This window comes from Polyodon spathula, chromosome 8 (genome assembly GCF_017654505.1).
Source record: "Polyodon spathula isolate WHYD16114869_AA chromosome 8, ASM1765450v1, whole genome shotgun sequence".
Taxonomy (NCBI): domain Eukaryota; kingdom Metazoa; phylum Chordata; class Actinopteri; order Acipenseriformes; family Polyodontidae; genus Polyodon; species Polyodon spathula.
The window spans coordinates 34,325,768-34,345,948 of record NC_054541.1 but is presented as its reverse complement, the minus strand read 5'-3'; the positions used below and the strand labels follow the sequence as shown (position 1 = coordinate 34,345,948).

At 35.4% G+C, this 20,181-nt stretch overlaps 2 protein-coding genes across 3 annotated transcripts; one reads left to right on the top strand and one right to left on the bottom strand.

The window, feature by feature from the left end:
* Positions 1-757: 757 nt before the first annotated feature.
* Positions 758-5,538, bottom strand: nudt5 (nudix (nucleoside diphosphate linked moiety X)-type motif 5). Of its 2 annotated transcripts, none has more exons than XM_041257708.1 (10): positions 5,431-5,538; positions 4,551-4,736; positions 3,952-4,019; positions 3,688-3,740; positions 3,275-3,382; positions 2,982-3,077; positions 2,472-2,573; positions 1,341-1,349; positions 1,181-1,234; positions 758-1,054 (listed from the first exon to the last, which is right to left on the bottom strand). In XM_041257708.1, the coding sequence occupies exons 2-10, from the start codon at positions 4,608-4,610 to the stop codon at positions 945-947; spliced, it is 660 nt and encodes a 219-aa protein (XP_041113642.1). In that variant the 5' UTR covers positions 4,611-4,736; positions 5,431-5,538; the 3' UTR covers positions 758-944. The 2 variants fall into 2 exon arrangements, with proteins under 2 accessions (XP_041113642.1, XP_041113643.1); XM_041257709.1 differs by lacking the exon at positions 5,431-5,538 and adding an exon at positions 4,843-5,093.
* A 145-nt stretch (positions 5,539-5,683) lies between these two features.
* Positions 5,684-13,793, top strand: LOC121319846 (cell division cycle protein 123 homolog). Its single transcript, XM_041257707.1, has 13 exons — positions 5,684-5,841; positions 6,205-6,276; positions 6,535-6,592; positions 7,702-7,734; positions 7,899-7,994; positions 8,271-8,377; positions 9,775-9,823; positions 10,029-10,104; positions 10,704-10,826; positions 11,084-11,112; positions 11,269-11,397; positions 11,932-12,069; positions 12,333-13,793. The coding sequence occupies exons 1-13, from the start codon at positions 5,768-5,770 to the stop codon at positions 12,372-12,374; spliced, it is 1,026 nt and encodes a 341-aa protein (XP_041113641.1). The 5' UTR covers positions 5,684-5,767; the 3' UTR covers positions 12,375-13,793.
* Positions 13,794-20,181: the final 6,388 nt, after the last annotated feature.

The window sequence follows — 20,181 nt, the reverse complement described above, 5'->3', positions numbered from 1 at the left end:
AAAAATTGAAACACCTGGGTAAATGAGGGACACCAAGTATATTGAAAGCAAGGGCTTCCACACAGATGTGGCTCATACGTTAAGCAAATAACATCCCAGCATACTTAGGGTCATGTATAGAAAATGCTGGACAGGCCTGGTTGCCTATAATTATGGCTGCAAGAGACTTCAGTGACTTTGAAAGAGGTGTGATCGTTGGGGTGTGTTTGGTAGAAGCTTCAGTGACCAAGACAGCTCAACTTGCTGATGTTTCACAAGCAACGGTGTCTAAGGTGATGTCGGCATGGAACTCCAAAGAAGGACAACAGTGGGCAGAAGCGCATACTCCAGGATCGTGATATACATGCATTAATTCGAAACACAAGGCAAAACAGGCAAGCAACTGCAAATCAATTGACTGAAAATTTCAACCTAGGGCGCGAGCAGCCAGTTTCATCAAAAACGGTCCACCGAGAACTCCACAGAGTGGGATACTATAATCGGGTTGCAGTGAAAAATCTGGCAATGTACGTTTGGAAGTCCAGTGGAGGCCCAATAACCTATTAAGTGACTTTACATTGGTGTTTCCATTTTTCGTCCACTACCTGTGTGTGATATATATATATATATATATATATATATATATATATATATTACACACACACTTTTGCTGGGTATAGTGAAAATGTAAAAACACCATATTACACACACACTTTTGCTGGGTATAGTGAAAATGTAAAAATGCCATATAAAGTACAGAAGATGAAAAACAATGCGCCAGGTTTCCAATGATCACTTTATTAAAAGTTAAAATCACATAAGGCACTGTAATCTTAATAGGTACTTCTAATTCTGGAATTGTGGTAAAACTTGTTTGTTTTCTTTGAATTGTGTAAAAACATATGCATAAAACAAACTATTTGGACCCATTACAAAATATGTAAAAGAGGAATGTCGACTTATATTCAGGATTTCAGAACAGGCAGCTCAGTTGGCTTTGATTTTGCATGTGTCCTCCCCATGGCATAGATGTAAACTCTTGCATCCACCACCACATGTTCTTTCTTCACCATTTCTTAAAAAAATTGAAACAATGTATTATTTCCATAAAGAGGCAAGGGCCGGTTGGATTTTTGAAACACTGAATTCCAGATGCTGAAATTAAAATAGAAATCAAATGCGTAAAATACAGCAAACTTACCGTCAATTTTCTTCTGCAATTCATTTAGAGGAACTAGAACTACCTCCACAAATTCTGCAAGCAAACATAAATATATCAACAGAAGTAGTGCTCAGATTTTGAGAATAAATAAATAAAAATTAGGTTTTCCATGCGCATGCATAATATAAGAAAAACATACCTCCATCACCTGTAAAGAAAGAAAAAAAAAGTTTTTATTAAATGTTTTGCACTAGAGCAATAAACTAGGTTAATTAATATATCTGTAATACATATACCAAGCATCAAAAGAAACATCACTATTATAACATTTATTTTAAAAATAAATAAATAAAGGTATATAAATGATGGACACTGACAAAATGTTTCTGATTTCTTTTTAAATCACTTGATCATTTATCCTTGACCATGACACACTTGAGTGATTATGACTGAAGCATATGCACTTAATTACCTAATTAGTGAGACAGTTGATTGGACACTGGATATGGAGTGATTTCAGCTGTTGAATTGTAAGCTTTAATAAAAGCAATAAAGAATATCACAGAAATAAACAAAAAAAACAAAAACAATGTCACGTGTATCAAGAGAGCAGAGCCTTTGTGCAATTGGCATGTTGGAGGCTGGACTAGGGCAGCTTACTGTGGCTCGTCATTTGGGTGCTCACAGCCAGCAATTTCAAACCCGGAGAAATGGTATAACCAGACACACTATGTCAATGACAGGCCACAAACTGGGAGACCAAGAATTACAACACCTGCCCAAGATCGACAGATCATTTTGCAGCTTCTTTGTGATGTCAATTGATAATCCGCACAATAAAAAAAGTTAGTGCACCTGCTCTAAAACAGAGTTTGTCATTTTTCAATCACATCTAGTGAATTTTATCCAAATATAAGTGATACGTTTCTTTTCATGCTCAAATATAAGTGATACGATTCTTTTGATGCTCAGTATATTTTATTGATCTGTCAGAATTTAAATACTGTAATACATACAGCTAATAAAATAACCCAGTAAATGTTATAATCTGTAATATAATTTCTTACACCTCACATTTACTTGAACTGCACATATTTTATAAAGTTATATTTCACTTTTAAATGTAAAAAAAAATCATAGTTATTAGTGAACAAAAAATTGGCCAATACCTTTTGTACTGTTTTCAATGCTGCACTACCGGCCTGGATTTTTTTTTGTTCGTTGTTAGCTTGGTGTACTTTCATGAATGGACCATATTAGTGTTTTTTTTTTTTTTTAAATATATTTTTAATAACAGTAAAAGTCAAATGTACAAGAAAGAAAATCTTACCAAGCTTTTGTTTGGGTTTGATATTTTCAGGATCATCTCCATTAATATTGACCGTCACAATGTGGGTTGTACAATTTGTCAAACCAGGATCTAGACAAATGGCTAAAAATGAAATGAATGGTAGGAGTTTAATACAATTGGAAAGTCATTAGTAACTGCACTGTAATATGTTTTACCAGGTTCCAGTACCAAAAATTTGTGATCCTCCCAGTCAATCAGGTTCGGAGTAGAGGCCATTATCCCACTGGCGGATGCTCTCTAAAACTAATGGGACTTTAGAAGTATGAAATAAAATAGCCTAAGTGATCTTGTAAAAAAAATAACCTACAAACAAAATGCCTTGATACACAAAAAAAACATTTGCTGTGATCTTACCTGGAGGTAACTGAGCCAGGGTTTTTATTTAAGGATCTAAACAACAGCGCATCTGAAAGGTCTATAAATTTAAGATCCGCCAGTTATGACAAATCCTAAACCCAAACCAAAGCATGAAATACAATAGCAGGTTACCTGGAGAGACCCCAGCCACCTCTCCTTTGTATCCAGTCTCTTCCAGCAGTTCCCTCAAAGCAGCATCCTCTGCACTTTCATTATCATCAATGAGGCCTGAAACATGCATTACATACACGTTCAAACACAGGTTTGTATAAAGAACGTGTGCTCCGAAATCATTTTCCAACCATTGAGGCTGCAAACAAATACTACTACACAGCATAACTATGCTTTGTTTTAAAGCTCAGTGTTTAGGTTTATTTTGCAAAACGCAAACACCACTGATATGTGAAGACGCTGAATCCCCTTACCTGCTGGGAACTCAAGGCAGTAGCAGCCCAGTGGTGGTCTGAACTGTTTTACCATTACAAGGCAATCATAGTGGAGAGTTCTGTTTAAAACAGCAAATATTGCAACACCTAAAAGAATAAGAATGAAACAAGATTGTTAACCAGTTTTTTTTGTTTTTTTTTTAGGCGCGCTAAACAAAATTATGCCTTATCAAAATTACGATATAAAAAATATGTTATCCTGTTGGAATCTGAGCTTAACTTTTGACGCTACCTTTTAGAAATGTATTTTACATAACAGTGTAACCCTGTATCTGTTTTTTTCTTTTTTTTAATTTTAAGTACAAAATATTTAGTTTAGATAAAAAAGGAATTGTAAAAGCAAAGGATCCCATTTGTGCACTAGATACATTCGACTGTAGTCGTGTACCTACCATCAGCTGAAGAAGTATGCTTTTTAGTCGTCCTCTTCACTGTTTCCCAGGTCCTAAACCAGCAGTAATACAAAATACCTTGTTAAGAGAGTCAAATAAATTAAATGATGAGATAAACACACACACACAGGCACCATCATGAACACGGCTGTGAGGAACTAAATTCTCATGGGAAAAAAAAAAAAAAAAAAAAAACTTTCTTGCATTGTTGCAGTTATATTAGATATTGATTGATAACGCTGTCTCCTCCCACACTGAATATACCTTGTTTTGCCAGAAGGGTCAATGTAGGTTGTCTTTTCAAGTTTTACCCATTTTTCTTCTGCAATCACCTTAAAAAAATAAAATAAAATTGAATACTGCTTTGCAGTTTAGTCGGGGCACCTTGTGTCTCAACACTTTTGAAATCATTGCTTTTGCCCATTCAACAGCTAGCTGTTCCAGACAAATTGACCTGGTGTCACCTCAAGTGGATATTTCCAAAGAAAGTTGAAGTGTCCTGTACAATTGACAAAAAAAAAAAAAAAAAAAAAACACTCAACAATATGGCTATTTAACAACAAAGTGCCGTCAACCTGCCAGAAGCAACTTTACTTCCAATATTCAATGTAAACCAATTCATTTACTTTTTTTTTTTTTTTTTTAACATTCTGTATTCCTTGCTAAATGGGAACTATCTGAACAATATACATCTACTTTGTCATTGCGCAGGTTTGTCCTTAGATTGTGCACCTTTGGTAATTTGGCTCAATCAGTAGGTGTCTAAGTGTAAGCATAAAGGTTCAGTTTATTGCAGTTAGAGTACAATTTTGTATGAGTATGTTATTTTAGACTACAAACACAAAGTTGATTATGGTCTGTACCTCTTCTTTAATGACAGATGGTATACTAGCTTTACGTGCGTCTCCTACTGATCCGTCCATGTTCACAGTGCTGGTCACTTCTGTGTTCACAAACTCAAAGTCCAAAATTGAGTAATTCGCTGTTTGCAGTACCGTTATCTGTAAGACGCTGAAGTTACCCTGATTCTATAGGAATGACCGCTGGATCTGCACAAAAACAAACAAACAAACAAAACAAAAAACACACATTGACATTTTCATTTATTCAATCATTTTTCCTTTTTCATTTTAGTGGGGTGGGCGGCATATTTACCAGGGCAAGTGGCTAAGTTCATGTAAATCAACTGAATTTGTGCAAATGGAGATGCTTGTTCAATCTTGCACACTAGCCGCCGAGTACTGTGTTGAGATACAGCAGGATTTCAGGGTGCAATTTAAGCATTTGTTCAAATAGTTTTAAAATCCCCCACCCCCGTTAAACAAACTATCATATACTTCTTGTTCTTTACTTCAAATCTTCAGGAAATTAACAACGTAACTGTATAAAAGACTGCTAACATATAGGATGTTTAGTATTTCTATCGAGTGAATGTACGGGTACTTATAAAGAATACTAATGATTGGTCATAGCACATGGTTTTAGTTTCAATAACGATTCACTTAAATTATTAAATAGTCACATATATGTAAAGCAATAGCAAATATAAACGTATACTAGTGCAGTTTGCAAGAAACCACGCAGACTGTACTACAATATCCAATAGTGTTGCATCATACCGTATATAAATAAAACAAATTTTAAAAAAGCTTTTCTACAGCCGTTAATGCCTTAATTTATTGTATTCTAAAATGTTCTACAAAGAAACAACAGCAAAAAAACTTCTCTCGCTACAGTATTTACCTGTATAGACCAAGCTCACGTTGCAATTAATGAGTTCACAAAGTTGCTTCATCGGTCACTTCTAAAAGCTTGTATGGCGTTCTTTGCAAATCCTTCCGTAGCACTGATTTTTATCCATTTTGTACTGTACTAGATAGCAATTGAAACAATGCAATAATAACCGTGTTTTACACAAAGTTACAAATTGGTTATCAGACAAATAAAACAGTCTAATTTTGGGCAGCTTCAAGAACTAAGCATTAAAAAATATCTTAGCGGAACATATATTGAATGCGTACAGCGTTGGCGGATTGTTTTTCCAGACGGATAGATATTTCCTTTTCCCGTCGAAAGCAGTATGAAGAAAGAGCAGGTCGTAAGCTGTCAGTTTTCTGTCTGGTATCCGATATTTAAAAAACACACAATAAAAAGGTAATGTGTATTATTGTTCTTAATAACATTTGGTAGAGAAGAAACCGCTGAGCTTGGTCATAAACTAAATGTAGATGTAGCGTATGTCTTCCTATTGTTTGGGCAGACTGACAACTATTTTACCACTCTACGTATTTAAAGTTCTACTTACGTACTGTGTGCTACTCTGCTAGTCGGGGAGAAATGTTCATTATGTATACCACTCTGTAATTAATATAATACGTGTCCAATATACACAATAGTAGATTAAATATTGTACAATTCAGATAGTTGCGTGCTAGCATTTGAAGTGACTAGCGTGCAGACAAATATCAATATAGAGCTAATAACCAAGCTGTGTACTGATAATTTGTCTTCTTTTAGTTTAATTCTTCCACTGCCACAGAATGTAATAGATTATTTGCTGGATGACGGAACACTTGTAGTTTCTGGGAGGTAAGCTTGCTGCTTTTTTCCACATACTGTTTTAGAGACTTTTCAGGTGTTTTATTTATATTGGCTTCTGTCACTAGGCACTATTAGTAGGAATTAAATTTGAGGGAACATGGCATTTCAGATTTGCATGACTAGTTTGTGGAATAACAAAAGTCAGTCCAGTGCAGTAAATGTGTAATTTAACTGTGTAAGGCATGCATACCATTAATAAAGGCTTTATTGCAAAGCTTCAAAACGTTAAATAGTCTTTTGTTCCAGAGAAGAGCCGCCAAGTCACTCTCAGAATAACAACAGTGGCGAGGAAGAAGAAATACAGGTAGATACATTTTTCTTTTTTTTTTAAATTTCAGAATTAACCGAGTATTTTTTTTAATCACATTTTTTTTTAATAATAAAAAAGTAAGTAATAATTTGGTCCAAATTATAGTTGACATTTGACACCACCATAAAAAAATGGGAACAAAGTCCAGTGTTTCAATACAAAATAACATTGATCTGTAATTATGGAAGGTTGACACTGTTTGTGCTACCCCAGGTGTGTATAAATAGAGAGAACTTTTGTATCCAATGATTCCATTACTCTATAAGGAATGTACAATAATGGGGATAGAAGTGATTTTAGTTTGGATTCCTGGTCACTTTGGCATTCTGGGCAATGATGTGGTAGATCTTGCAGCAAAAAATGGGTTAAAAAGAGGAGATTGATTTGGTGATTCTGCTGGGGTTGCTGAAAATGAGTGTGAAAAAAATGATAGTAAAAGAATGGCAGCAGAGATGGGATGAAAGCATGGAAGGAAGGTTTTATCATAATATCCAGAAAGAGGTGAATAAAGGATTGGGAAGGAAAGAGGAAAGCATTGGATAGGTTAAGGATTGGGCATAGTTCTTTAAATGAACATCTGTTAAGACTGGGGAAGCATGAAGATGGAAAGTGTGGAAAATGTAAAGTAGCAGAAACAGTAGAACATTATTTATTAAAATATGAGGAGCAGAGATGAAGAATGGAGAGGAGGCTGAGGGAAATGGAGGTATATGAGGTTAACAAAGAGCTTCCTGGGAAAAGGGAAAGAGGAAGGGAGACTGAAAGGAGAAAAGGTACTGATGAAATATCTAAAGGAAACAGGAAAAGAAGGGAAGTTATAAATAATAAAGATGACAGAAAAATAAAACAAAGACAGCTAAAGGACTACAGATAGAGGTTGCTAATCATCTAAAATAATAGATGGAATGCGCCCTATAGATTGATGATTCCATTACTCTGTGTTGGAAGCAGAAGTCATCGCCAAATTAGTGGATATTGTATTAATTCAAAAGCTTAGCAAAAAAAAAAAAAAAAGTTAGTTACAATTTCTTGATTTCTAGAAATATTTATTGTATGATAACATTTCCAAAAAAATAAAATGTTTTGCTTTTTTCTAATACTAGTGGTCAGATGATGAAACTACTGCAACTGCTACAGTAAGTACTAGAAAATACATGTAAATATGGAAACTGTTTTTTTTTTTTCAACTTAACATTATATTTATTTATTTTTTTGGTCAATATATTATATCGGAATAATAACTTACAGCATTGCATATTGAAAATTAACCTGTAACCGACCTTACAATGTACCTTTTTAGGCCCCTGAATTTCCAGAGTTTACATTAAAAGTACAAGAGGCAATCAACACTTTGGATGGGAGTGTCTTTCCCAAACTAAACTGGAGTTCTCCAAGGGTAAGAGTGAATGTGAGGGATGCTGTGGGTTAAAAAAAGCTGTGTGATGTCTTGCTACTTTATTGATTGATAGCTTTAGAACAGTGGTTCCAATCGGGTTCCTTTCAAAGCAGTATTATATTTGAGGTCATGTCGTTTACAGGTCTTACTGGTACTCGTAAAGGAAAAGTCATTGTAAGAGCCAGCTAAATATTTTTTTTTTTGTTTTATTTTATTCTTAGCATGGTGTGGTGATCCATTTTGTAGCATTTGAGTCATTTTTCTTTTACCCAATAGGATGCAAATTGGATTGCTATGAACAGTTCATTGCAGTGCCAGAGCCTGAGTGACATTTTCCTCCTCTTTAAGAGTTCAGACTTCATTGCACATGACTTGACTCAACCGTAAGTGCTCTTCTTAAGCTAAATACATATTTACTGGTGACATAAATCAGCCTTAATCATTGTCCAATGACTCAGTAAATAGGAAATATAGAAGCATTTATTCTTTATTGACTTTAAATAACATTGCACCGTATATGGAGTCTTTGCTTTTCACAACTGCACCTTGCACACTGACACCACACTCCTCCGCTTTCCTGTCTTTCTATTCTGCAGTTTTGTTTTTACTGCTGTTGGAGCTCTTTCTCTTTTAAAACTGTATTAACATTTTGCTTTCTTGGATTTGTTCCCCAAATTTACTCAAATTAAGGGGCCCATTTTAAGGTTCTAAGTAATGGCTGATGCTTAAACAGCTGTCCTTAAAGATTATAAAACTGATTTTTTTCAGGGTTTGTTTCCCAGTGTTTTTATTGCACATAGGTATGTTAATAAGTGAGAAAACATCATCTAGATTATAATGGTGTTAGAGTATCTGCATTTCAGTCTGCCCACTGTTATAATCAGTAATATAGAAACCAGAAAAGTAATATAAGAGCCTGCGAATTTAGTGCTAATAAATGAGGAATAAATGCATTGACAGCAGTCAGACTCTTACAGGCATGTGTCATGCCCCCTGGTATTCAGTCGTGGCTCTCTCTTAATTGTGCAGTTTTGTGAACTAATTTCACTTCTGACCTGAGCAGAATCCAAACCAAAGCATCCAGTCTTAGATAGCTAAGATTATATATTGCTTAAGTATATTTAACAAAAAAGTTATATATAATTTATTTATTTATTTATTTATTTTTAGACCAAAACCCCATATTCAATATAATGTAATACTCAATTCATGTGTCCATTAGTGGAAAAGGTCACTCTGAATCTCTTGATTTAATTGTATTGGGAATGATCTTAGTCATCCTTGTTGGCTTTTCGCTTGTATTGATTCTGTGCTTGCAGTGACAGTAGAAAAGCAGTGAATTAGATAGAGACTGAGGAGTCTTGCGATTTTGAAGGGGGGGATACAATAGGGACATGTTGCAACCTTTTTATGTATACTGCATTATTATAGGACTTTTGCTGTTTCAGGTATTATTTATTTATTGATTAGAGGAGTACACACCTTTTTCATTTTACATTCCATTGAGCTCAATGCCTTATTAATGTATAGTGTCTGTAATTTTTGCAAGACTCTGGCACTGTACTGTTGTCCCTGCTGATATAGTTTAATTTGCATAACTGCAGAATCTTGGGGCATTGAACTTTACATATTTCTGTATTTAGGGCATTTATGCAGTTACATAGACTAAGTAAATTCAGTGCTTGGCTGGACAAAGAACAATCCTTTTACTTGCAGCTTTGTTTGATTTAAATCATTAGCCCAATTAACTCTTGAGAAATATTTTGTAACTTTTTTTCAGATTTATTCATTGTAATGATGACTCCCCAGATCCACAGATAAACTATGAGGTAAATATAATTTGTTGTCCCATATCATTGAGAATATGTTTTTATGCTGTTTTTTCAGTTCTAAAATGTTTCAGATTACAATAGAACACCTTTTACACGATAGAGAGGGTTGTATAGTACTTCTAAAAAATGACTTAAAATATTTATTTCTAAAAGTGGCGTATTAAGTATGTGTAATATAACATTTAATTATTGATTTTGTTAGCTTGTTCTTAGAAAATGGTGCGAGTTAATCCCTGGTGGAGAGTTCAGATGCTTTGTCAAGGAAAATAAACTTATAGGTATGTAGTGAATTTTCTTTTTGTTCTCACAAATGCACCGTAGAATCATCACTTTTATGACCCTCGTCATCAATTTGTAAAGCATGCACAGTAAGGCCATTATGCACATCACTTACAGTCTTTGACATCCATTAACATCCCAATGTTTGTTTGTGTGTCCAACCTGACTGTAAGCTAGATTTTAGAAAGTAAAGCCTTACAGAGAACTAGAACAATACTTAACAAGAAAAAATAGGATTGGGCTGTTCCTGTCGCTGTTATTTAGACAGACGGAAAATATGAGGATCTGTGCACACCTTGTTCCAGGTTATGACCGATTTTACCATCCTTCAGATTCTGCAGGTGGCCAGGCTGAGGTCTCCAGCCACATTTTTTCATTTTCAAATGCATAATTTACGCAGGATAAGACCCTTTTTTCATGTGTTCCCTAGCAAGATGGCAAGTGTGCAAAAAGTACTCGCCTGGTCAGTGAAAAAGGACAAATCACATTGCACATTTTGTCCTTTTTTTTTGTAAAGCAGCACGATAGAAGTATTTACTGTGTTCAGATATGAAAAGTATTTCTCCTCAAATATAAAAAACAAACAAACTCTTCTTAGGTATCTCACAGAGGGACTACACACAATACTATGATCACATTTCCAAACAGGAAGACGATACCTATAGATCGATTCAGGATTTCTTCCAGGAGAACATACAGTATAAGTTCCTAGATGAAGACTGTAAGTATGTACAGAAAATACATTTATATAAAACATATTTATGAGTATTCCTGAAGGTTTTATAGCATTTCACAAAAATTGGTTCTAACTTTACACTGATTTAAAACTTTTAGGTGATTTTAGGCTGCTGTCAAAGGTGATCCTGAGATAAATTAGCTAAATGTCCCATTCTCTCTTCAATAAACCCCTACAACTGTGTTTAAATAGGTTATATAAAGAATTTAAAAACCACTGAGTACCTGTATTTTTTCTTTCAGTTGTGTTTGACGTCTACAGAGACAGTAGGGTACGTAATTCAAATACAGTTTAAATTACACTCATTTGCCCTGAATACAGTAATTGCTCTTCATATATACAACTGTTGTATGCACTGCTTTACCAAAGCAGCCAAGGGCACTTTAAATTGATGTAGCTGATGGTTTGTACTTGTTTTTTCTTGTAGGGTCGGGTGTGGCTTATAGATTTTAACCCCTTTGGTGAAGTGACAGATTCACTTTTGTTTACTTGGGAGGAGTTGACTTCAGGAACCGATCTTCGAGATGAAAACAGTGGAGAAGAGACCACAGAGCAGGTATTTATAATCTGATAAAGCAATTCAAAAACATATTTTATTGTACTGTACATGTAAATACTGCAGCAGTGCAGCATCTCTAAATACACAGCTTCACATTAAAATGTTCTTATCTCCAACTGTGCCCATAAATCTTAAATAGTTTTTGAAGAGTAGCTAGTATACAAGACTATAACCTGCTGTATCTGGGTTTTAGAAACTGCTTTTTAACAGAGTTGAGTGGCATTTTTAATTACTGCTTCAGTCACTTTTTAGTTTAAGGTAAGTAAATTCTGTATTAATGAAGCAATTCTACTACAACCCCTTTGACATATAATTGCATTTACATGGATTGATAGTTTAATATCAAACATGACAGGTTTAATTCATTAAGTGTTCAATATTACATTGGTTAAATACCTGATTTTAATGCCTCAATTCCTACTGTTTTAATGCAGTATTTCTCCACATTCCTTGTTTAATTGGTCTCTTGTACAAATTTCCAAAGATAATCTTCAGTGTACAACTTGGTTATTGCTTTGTTGATTTTAAAAGGCCTCTCCAGCATTTCGCTATACTACCAGTGATGTGACAGTCCAGCCGAGTCCCTCTTTGAGTTATCGGATACCCAGGGACTTTGTGGACCTCTCCACTGGAGAGGATGCATACAAGCTTATTGACTTTCTCAAGCTGGTAAGAGTCATCTTGCTCTTTTGCTGATCTTTGACACTAATAAGAGAACAAGCTTTGGTTAAGCTATTACTCGGTCACATAGGTTACTGTATGGGATATTTTGACCAGATAACTAGCTTTAAAAGGTTATTTTGGACTAGTTAAATGGGAAAGCTGCATACTAATGGCTCTCAGAATATTAAATGTGTATTACTTTAGTTCTGTATACTGTGTTTCCACTATTACTCTACTTTGTTGAGCAATAATTTTTTTTTTTTCCCTAGAAAAAAAATCAACAAGATGATGAATCTGATGAAGATGTGTAGGGAAAATTGTACCTCGAAGCAGGATTTAAGCCAGTGAGGTTGGGAGAGACAGTCTGTTCAAGCAAGTAGTATTCTGCCAAAATAGAGAATGACTAAAATAAATGTATTGCTTTTTATTTTATTACAAATGTATAGCAAGGAGTAATGTAAACATGAGGAAATGTATCTTTTTGAAACCATGTAAAAATTGCATACACCATACAAATATATACGTGTTAAACAATTTTACAAATAAAGAAAGGGAAAGCACAGGGTTTTTTTAACCAGTATCTATGCTTGATATTGTTTTAGTTTATTGATCAGTTTGAACATTAACTTAATAGCTTGGTGTATGTTTTAAAAAATGTTTTCTTATTAAAGTACAGAAGATATTAGGTCTAAGTTTTATTTGTCATTTGCTTGAAAACAATTGTATTGTAGCTAAGAAAATTAGTTATTTGTTTTATATACAGTACATTTTGAAAGAAAAGGTATTTGTAAATTGGGAAACTTAATAAAAAGTGGTCATGGATACATTTAGATGTACAGATTATTAAACATTCATCTTTCACAGTGTTGGCTTGAACTTAAAAAAGAAATGATAAAACTACACATTAATTAAATTTATATGCATAGTACAATTATTGTATGTAGACCTGCACTTTATTTTTTGTGGTTATAAAGTGTTTCGGGATAAGCTAACTGTCATTGTTTGTAAATGGAAATGTTATATGTAGCATGTTTGTAGTATCACTTTTATCATCCTCAGATGTTAATACAGTGTTGTGAACACAGATTTGTGTACCACAGTATGGACTTATGATTGAAAAAAAGCTTTGTTATATCATGCTTAAATAATATACTGTAATCCTTCGAATTTAAGACGCAGCCGAAATTTACAACCCTCAATTTGAGGATAAAATGTTATGCATTTACAAAGATACAGCCTCAATTACGCTGTTGTATTGTATAAAACTGACCCGAAACAGTGGTGTTGTAGACTTAAGAGGGCGTCTCTGTCATACACACACCACCACTCACTTACAGCATCACACATCCTGGCAACAGCAAGCACGACACAACACTCCATGGCATCAGGCAACATGAAGCCCAGCAACCACAACAGCACTGAACATTGCTTGGCATGTGGAAAAATCAGCATTTACGATCTGTCCCGTCTGGTCCTGTTTGTTAGAAATGCTGCTATTGTAAATGTTCCTCTTGGAATTCCTCAGGAAGCTTGGTTTGTCTTTTTTCAACAGCGTCATGTTGCTGCTTGTGTATTCGGGCAGACGGCTTTATTGTCTTTTGTCAGCAGTCAGTCTTGCTGTTTGTAGACTTGGATAGTCACGTCTTATGACAGCGATTTTAATACATGCATCACTGTTCTATACTCAAATTTAAGACGCAGGCTATTTTTGAGACTCAAAAATGGTTAAGCTTAAATTCGAAGGAATACGGTACTTAACATGCTAAATAAAAACACATACCCCTCTTTTGTTCTGTCCCTATGTGATTTATTTTATTTTTGTATTATCAATAACGATAATTAGTGATGTAATCCAGGGTTCATATTATTTTTAAATGGATTAAAATTTTTGATAGCAACAAGGAAGCCATCAAATAAATGACAGTGCTGTAAGGCATTGTCTATTTTATTATTGATGGGCAGCCTGTACCATGCATACCTACTGTACTGCACGTCTTTGAAAGAAGCAGTGTGATCTTCAGCCACTAGGGGGAGCCATTCTTCCACAAACAATAGAGTCTCAATTCTCAGACATTGTGTGGATGAAGTTTTCTTAAACAGTTTTTTTTAAAATCAAATTTACCATTCTTATATATATATATATATATATATATATATATATATATATATATATATATATATATATATATATATATATATATATATATGTGTGTGTGTGTGTGTGTTTATGTGTAGTTTATCTTCGAGAAAGGCTTCTATTTGAAAAGTTTGTCCAAATTTTATTAAGTGTCATAGTTTTGTAGTACTCAGTGTGGCTGATTTTTTTTTTTTTTAAACCCTGATGCCAAAAAACTCTAAGAAGAGCTTTCGTTTTCTTTTGTGCAGCTTGAAAGCTTCCTTTGGGAGTCATACACCACACAGCATGCATTGCTGTCCAGTACATGATGCTAAACCAATCATTTTCATTTACCTCCTAATGTTGTATTTATTATTGAAGAGAATTTCATATATTAAACACTAACTGCACTGGTGAAGTAAAAAGAGTACAGTAAATGCAAAAGTAGTTATAATGCAAACTTGTAATATATTTTTAATTGTCAGTATTTTCTAACATTTCTATTGACAGATATATTGGTCATTAGTTTATAATCAAAAGAAATATATGCCCACCTGAAGGGTGAAAACTGTTCAAAAACTACGTGTAGTATTGTTATTATTAGGTCTACACAGATATAAACTGAATAAAATGTGCTTGGAATGTAAAGCTGATTAAGGAAACTAACTTACAGCATTAAACTTGGTAATTCTCTTGGAATATATTATAAGAATGACAAAGACCCATATTGATTTGTGTTTGCATGATTAATAACTTAGCCCAACTCTATGTCTTGAAATTAGGGGGTGAATACATTTTTGTGGCAACTAGAATACTCATTAACTGTGCCAGGAATATTTTATAGGTACTTTTAGTACTGTATTTAAAATCGCACAATGCAATATCGCTGTTCAAAATAACACTATATACTCATACTGTATATTCAGATCCAAATACAAAAAATAGCACTCAAACAAATACAACTTCTATATAGACCTAAACATTTGTGAATGGAGTAAGTTAAGATAACAGTGATTCTGAAGTAATTAATTTTGAATTCAGTCCTGTTAATTCAGCAGATTGGTATCAAACCAATTTCTGGTACAGTTAACAGTGCCATGGGAGGATGCTGTGGATGAGGCGTATGAGAGGAAGAAACTTCAGTATGGTCAACTAGCTGCTGAAGCGGAACAGCGAGGACGGAGAGTCTGAGTTTGTCCAGTGGAGGTGGGTTGTCTAGGATTTGAGGCACACTCTACCACCCAGTTTCTCAGAGATGTCGGGTTCAGTGACCAAGAGTTGCGTCACACAGTGAAGAACTTATCTGAAGCAGCAGAAAGGAGCAGCAACTGGCTGTGGTTGAGATGGAAAGATTCTGGATGGGGATCTCAAGCACAATAGGAAGAAAGCAACACTGATGTACGGGTAAATAAGCTGGGCTGAGTTGAGTGGGGGACAGGGGGTGATGCTGGGATGCCAGAATTACTGTTGATCCCTCTTGAAGTGTTGTGGGCTAGTTGACGAAACACTGAGGACAGAAGGTGCCCACTTGAAGACCCCAGAGATGTACCCTATTCAGCTCAATCCAGATGGCTGGCATGCTGAGGCGATGGGGAGACCACACTGTGGTTTATCCCCGGAGCCAGCATCGCAGCAGTTGTGTCTGCTGATGTGCTGGGGAGGCAAAATAAGCAAGCATTACACTTCAGCCATCAACACCAGGCAGAAGAATGTCTACATCAACAGATAGAAAGAAACGCAAATGAATGGAGATGCAGATGGATCACATTAGTTTACTGTAAAGCTACGTCTTAGTTGGTGCTTATCTTAGTGAGAGCCGAGTTCAAATCAGCATGAAGTTTTGACATTTACTCTCATGTAATGGAAATCAGTTGGGTCAAAGCTCTAGTCACAACTGAGCGATGACAGGTCACACACTCCAACTTCATGGAGGTAGCTATTTAAAGATTGTCCAAGGGTAAGGACGGGTGGCACATTTTAAACCATGGACTGTTGAAAACAGACAAGCAGAACAGAGTGTTGCGAATTCATCTTATTGTCGGAAATATTGGAGGTTTGTGAATTCCTTTATAAATGTACATGATACCAATATGTCATCCAGTTGCAGGTTCAAACATAAACGGCATATGGAAACGGCGGCAGAGATTTGCAGATGGAAACCTGGCTATAAGAACGGTCTTCGTATTGTTTGATGTACAATGTCCACGTTTCAAAGTCGATACTTTTTCCCAGTTGCTCTTCAACACTGCTGCATTCTGTGACCCGCAATCTTCAATTCTCACCTGTCATAGGTTCACAATATGCATATATTGTACTTGAACACCCTTTCATTATATCATGCATAGAATCCATAATATTCAGCTGCTTCGACAGCTGGTGATCAATATGCATCTAGTTGTACAATGCACTGTTTACAGATTATTGGTTTTAACCTGTTATTATGCTATGCATGTTGTAAGTGTCACTTTTTATAATTGTGTGGTTATTTATCTGAATATGTTATTTGTACTATGGAATACAACATTTACTACAATCAGTTTATATCTTTCAGCACAATTATATTGTTAGACTTATTTTAAGCTTATCAAAAAAAGTTATAGCTTTATATGCAGGATTAATTATCTTCACAACATTTTAATCTGTGGGCAGAGCACCTGATTCATTGATAACCTATATTACATTTCTGACTTTTGACTGCTCAAGGCACCTTTTGGTTCGTTCGTCATTACTCAACTGCTGTTAATTTTAAACTGAGGTTTTTAAAATGAATAATTCACCGATTATAATAACCACATCCATCCAACTGTTAAATAAAAAATGTTTCTAGGAAATTTTACTAATACAAAGGATAAGCATCTTATGAAAAATCACCACTGTTGATGAATTGCACTTAAATTTATCTGAATGAAAATCTTCACTTTGTCTCCACCAAAGGCTGCAATTGCTGTAAAAAAAAAAAACCCAGAACAAATAAACATTAGTGTTATGGCGTACTAGTGGTACTGTACTGGAAAACTATATTTTAAAGATTATAAAAATGTTTCCTTTTGTTCTCCTGAAGTGAATAATGACTAAGGGTTATGTACAATATTTACCTTTCTTGTCTGAAGAAGACCTATGGGTCAAAACATAACGATGTTTGCTATGAAGTAGGTGAAATAAAGACGATTGCTTTTATTAAGAACTCTGTGTGGATATTGACTTGACTTTAACAGGAGTTGCTGTCTTTGTTCTCCTTCGCTGTGGTTTTCCACTGGAGGAGATGTTGTCTCAAGACAAAGCACCCTGTGCTTGAAAAGTTTTTTTGAACACTTTTGTAGCGCCGGCATTCACACTGTTATATATATATATATATATATATATATATATATATATATATATATATATATATATATATATATATATATATATATATATACAGTGGCTTGCGAAAGTATTGACCCCCCTTGGCATTTTTCCTATTTTGTTGCCTTACAACCTGGAATTAAAATTGATTTTTTGGGGGTTTGTATCATTTGATTTACACAACATGCCTACCACTTTGAAGATGCAAAATATTTTTTATTGTGAAACAAACAAGAAATAAGACAAAAAAAACAGAAAACTTGAGCGTGCATAAGTATTCACCCCCCCCCCCCCCCCCCAAAGTCAACATTTTGCAGCAATTACAGCTGCAAGTCTCTTGGGGTATGTATCTATAAGCTTGGCACATCTAGCCACTGGGATTTTTGCCCATTCTTCAAGGCAAAACTGCTCCAGCTCCTTCAAGTTGGATGGGTTCCGCTGGTGTACAGCAATCTTTAAGTCATACCACAGATTCTCAATTGGATTGAGGTCTGGGCTTTGACTAGGCCATTCCAAGACATTTAAATGTTTCCCCTTAAACCACTCGAGTGTTGCTTTAGCAGTATGCTTAGGGTCATTGTCCTGCTGGAAGGTGAACCTCTGTCCCAGTCTCAAATCTCTGGAAGACTGAAACAGGTTTCCCTCAAGAATTTCCCTGTATTTAGCGCCATCCATCATTCCTTCAATTCTGACCAGTTTCCCAGTCCCTGCCGATGAAAAACATCCCCACAGCATGATGCTGCCACCACCATGCTTCACTGTGGGGATGGTGTTCTCGGGGTGATGAGAGGTGTTGGGTTTGCGCCAGACATAGCGTTTTCCTTGATGGCCAAAAAGCTCAATTTTAGTCTCATCTGACCAGAGTACCTTCTTCCATATGTTTGGGGAGTCTCCCACATGCCTTTTGGCGAACACCAAATGTGTTTGCTTATTTTTTTCTTTAAGCAATGGCTTTTTTCTGGCCACTCTTCCGTAAAGCCCAGCTCTGTGGAGTGTACGGCTTAAAGTGGTCCTATGGACAGATACTCCAATCTCTGCTGTGGAGCTTTGCAGCTCCTTCAGGGTTATCTTTGGTCTCTTTGTTGCCTCTCTGATTAATGCCCTCCTTGCCTGGTCCGTGAGTTTTGGTGGGCGGCCCTCTCTTGCCAGGTTTGTTGTGGTGCCATATTCTTTCCATTTTTTAATAATGGCTTTAATGGTGCTCCGTGGGATGTTCAAAGTTTCGGATATTTTTTTATAACCCAACCCTGATCTGTACTTCTCCACAACTTTGTCCCTGACCTGTTTGGAGAGCTCCTTGGTCTTCATGGTGCCGCTTGCTTGGTGGTGCCCCTTGCTTAGTGGTGTTGCAGACTCTGGGGCCTTTCAGAACAGGTGTATATATACTGAGATCATGTGACAGATCATGTGACACTTAGATTGCACACAGGTGGACTTTATTTAACTAATTATGTGACTTCTGAAGGTAATTGGTTGCACCAGATCTTATTTAGAGGCTTAATAGCAAAGGGGGTGAATACATATGCACGCACCACTTTTCCGTTATTTATTTTTTAGAATTTTTTTAAACAAGTTATTTTTTTCATTTCACTTCACCAATTTGGACTATTTTGTGTATGTCCATTACATGAAATCCAAATAAAAATCCATTTTAATTCCAGGTTGTAAGGCAACAAAATAGGAAAAATGCCAAGGGGGGTCAATACTTTCGCAAGCCACTGTATATATATATATATATATATATATATATATATATATATATATATATATATATATATATATATATATACAAATATGAGCACCATCTGGTATGTTCTAGGAAAACAACCAATAGCCTTGAGAGGACAACTCTTCAAGCCATGTCATGACTGAGCAGATGGGATGTGAAACTCTTGAATGCATCGCATTGTTTGTATCTATAAATCAGTAGGAGTGGGGCTACTTAGCAGGACAATGCCTAGTCTGAACCCTTTGTGTTTAAATCTGCAGTTCAGTTTGTAAAAGAAGTCTACCAAAACACATAGTCTACAGTGTATGGATCAAAATAATTTTTAAAGTATATCAGCTTCAACATTAAGAAGCTCCTTTCTTATATTACACTATCAATAACACAGTTGGAATCTTTACTACACAACAGTAATCTTTCCATTGCTCTAGTTGAGGTTCAGATGGGGTGTAAAATATGTCAGCAGTTATTGTACAAATCTTGCTACACTAAAAATCGTAAAGTCTTGCATGTTATCTGATTTATTTTATTTATTCAAAACTTGATAGAAAAACATGATTTCCCACAAACTTTGTTCGTTATGAAACACATTGCCCTTTACCTACAAAAATCTAACACAAACAAGCATGTATTGTAACTGGGTCACTAAAATCAAAACATTATTGCAGCAGCACTTTGTGAGAAATCATAGGCGGGCCTTTACAAAGAAAAAAAAAAGGTTGCTGCTGACGACATGAATTGTTGCCAACAATGTACTGAAGCGTTATGATGTTTGTTTTGTAATCGTTCATTATTTAATCCAGAACAGCATGCTTTCTCTTTATCCTATCTGCTCTCTGAAGTACATCCCCTTGCCTTTGACGCGTGTGTGTGTGTGTGTGTGTGTGTGTGTGTGTGTGTGTGTAGTTTTGGTGCAATGCGAATTATCTCG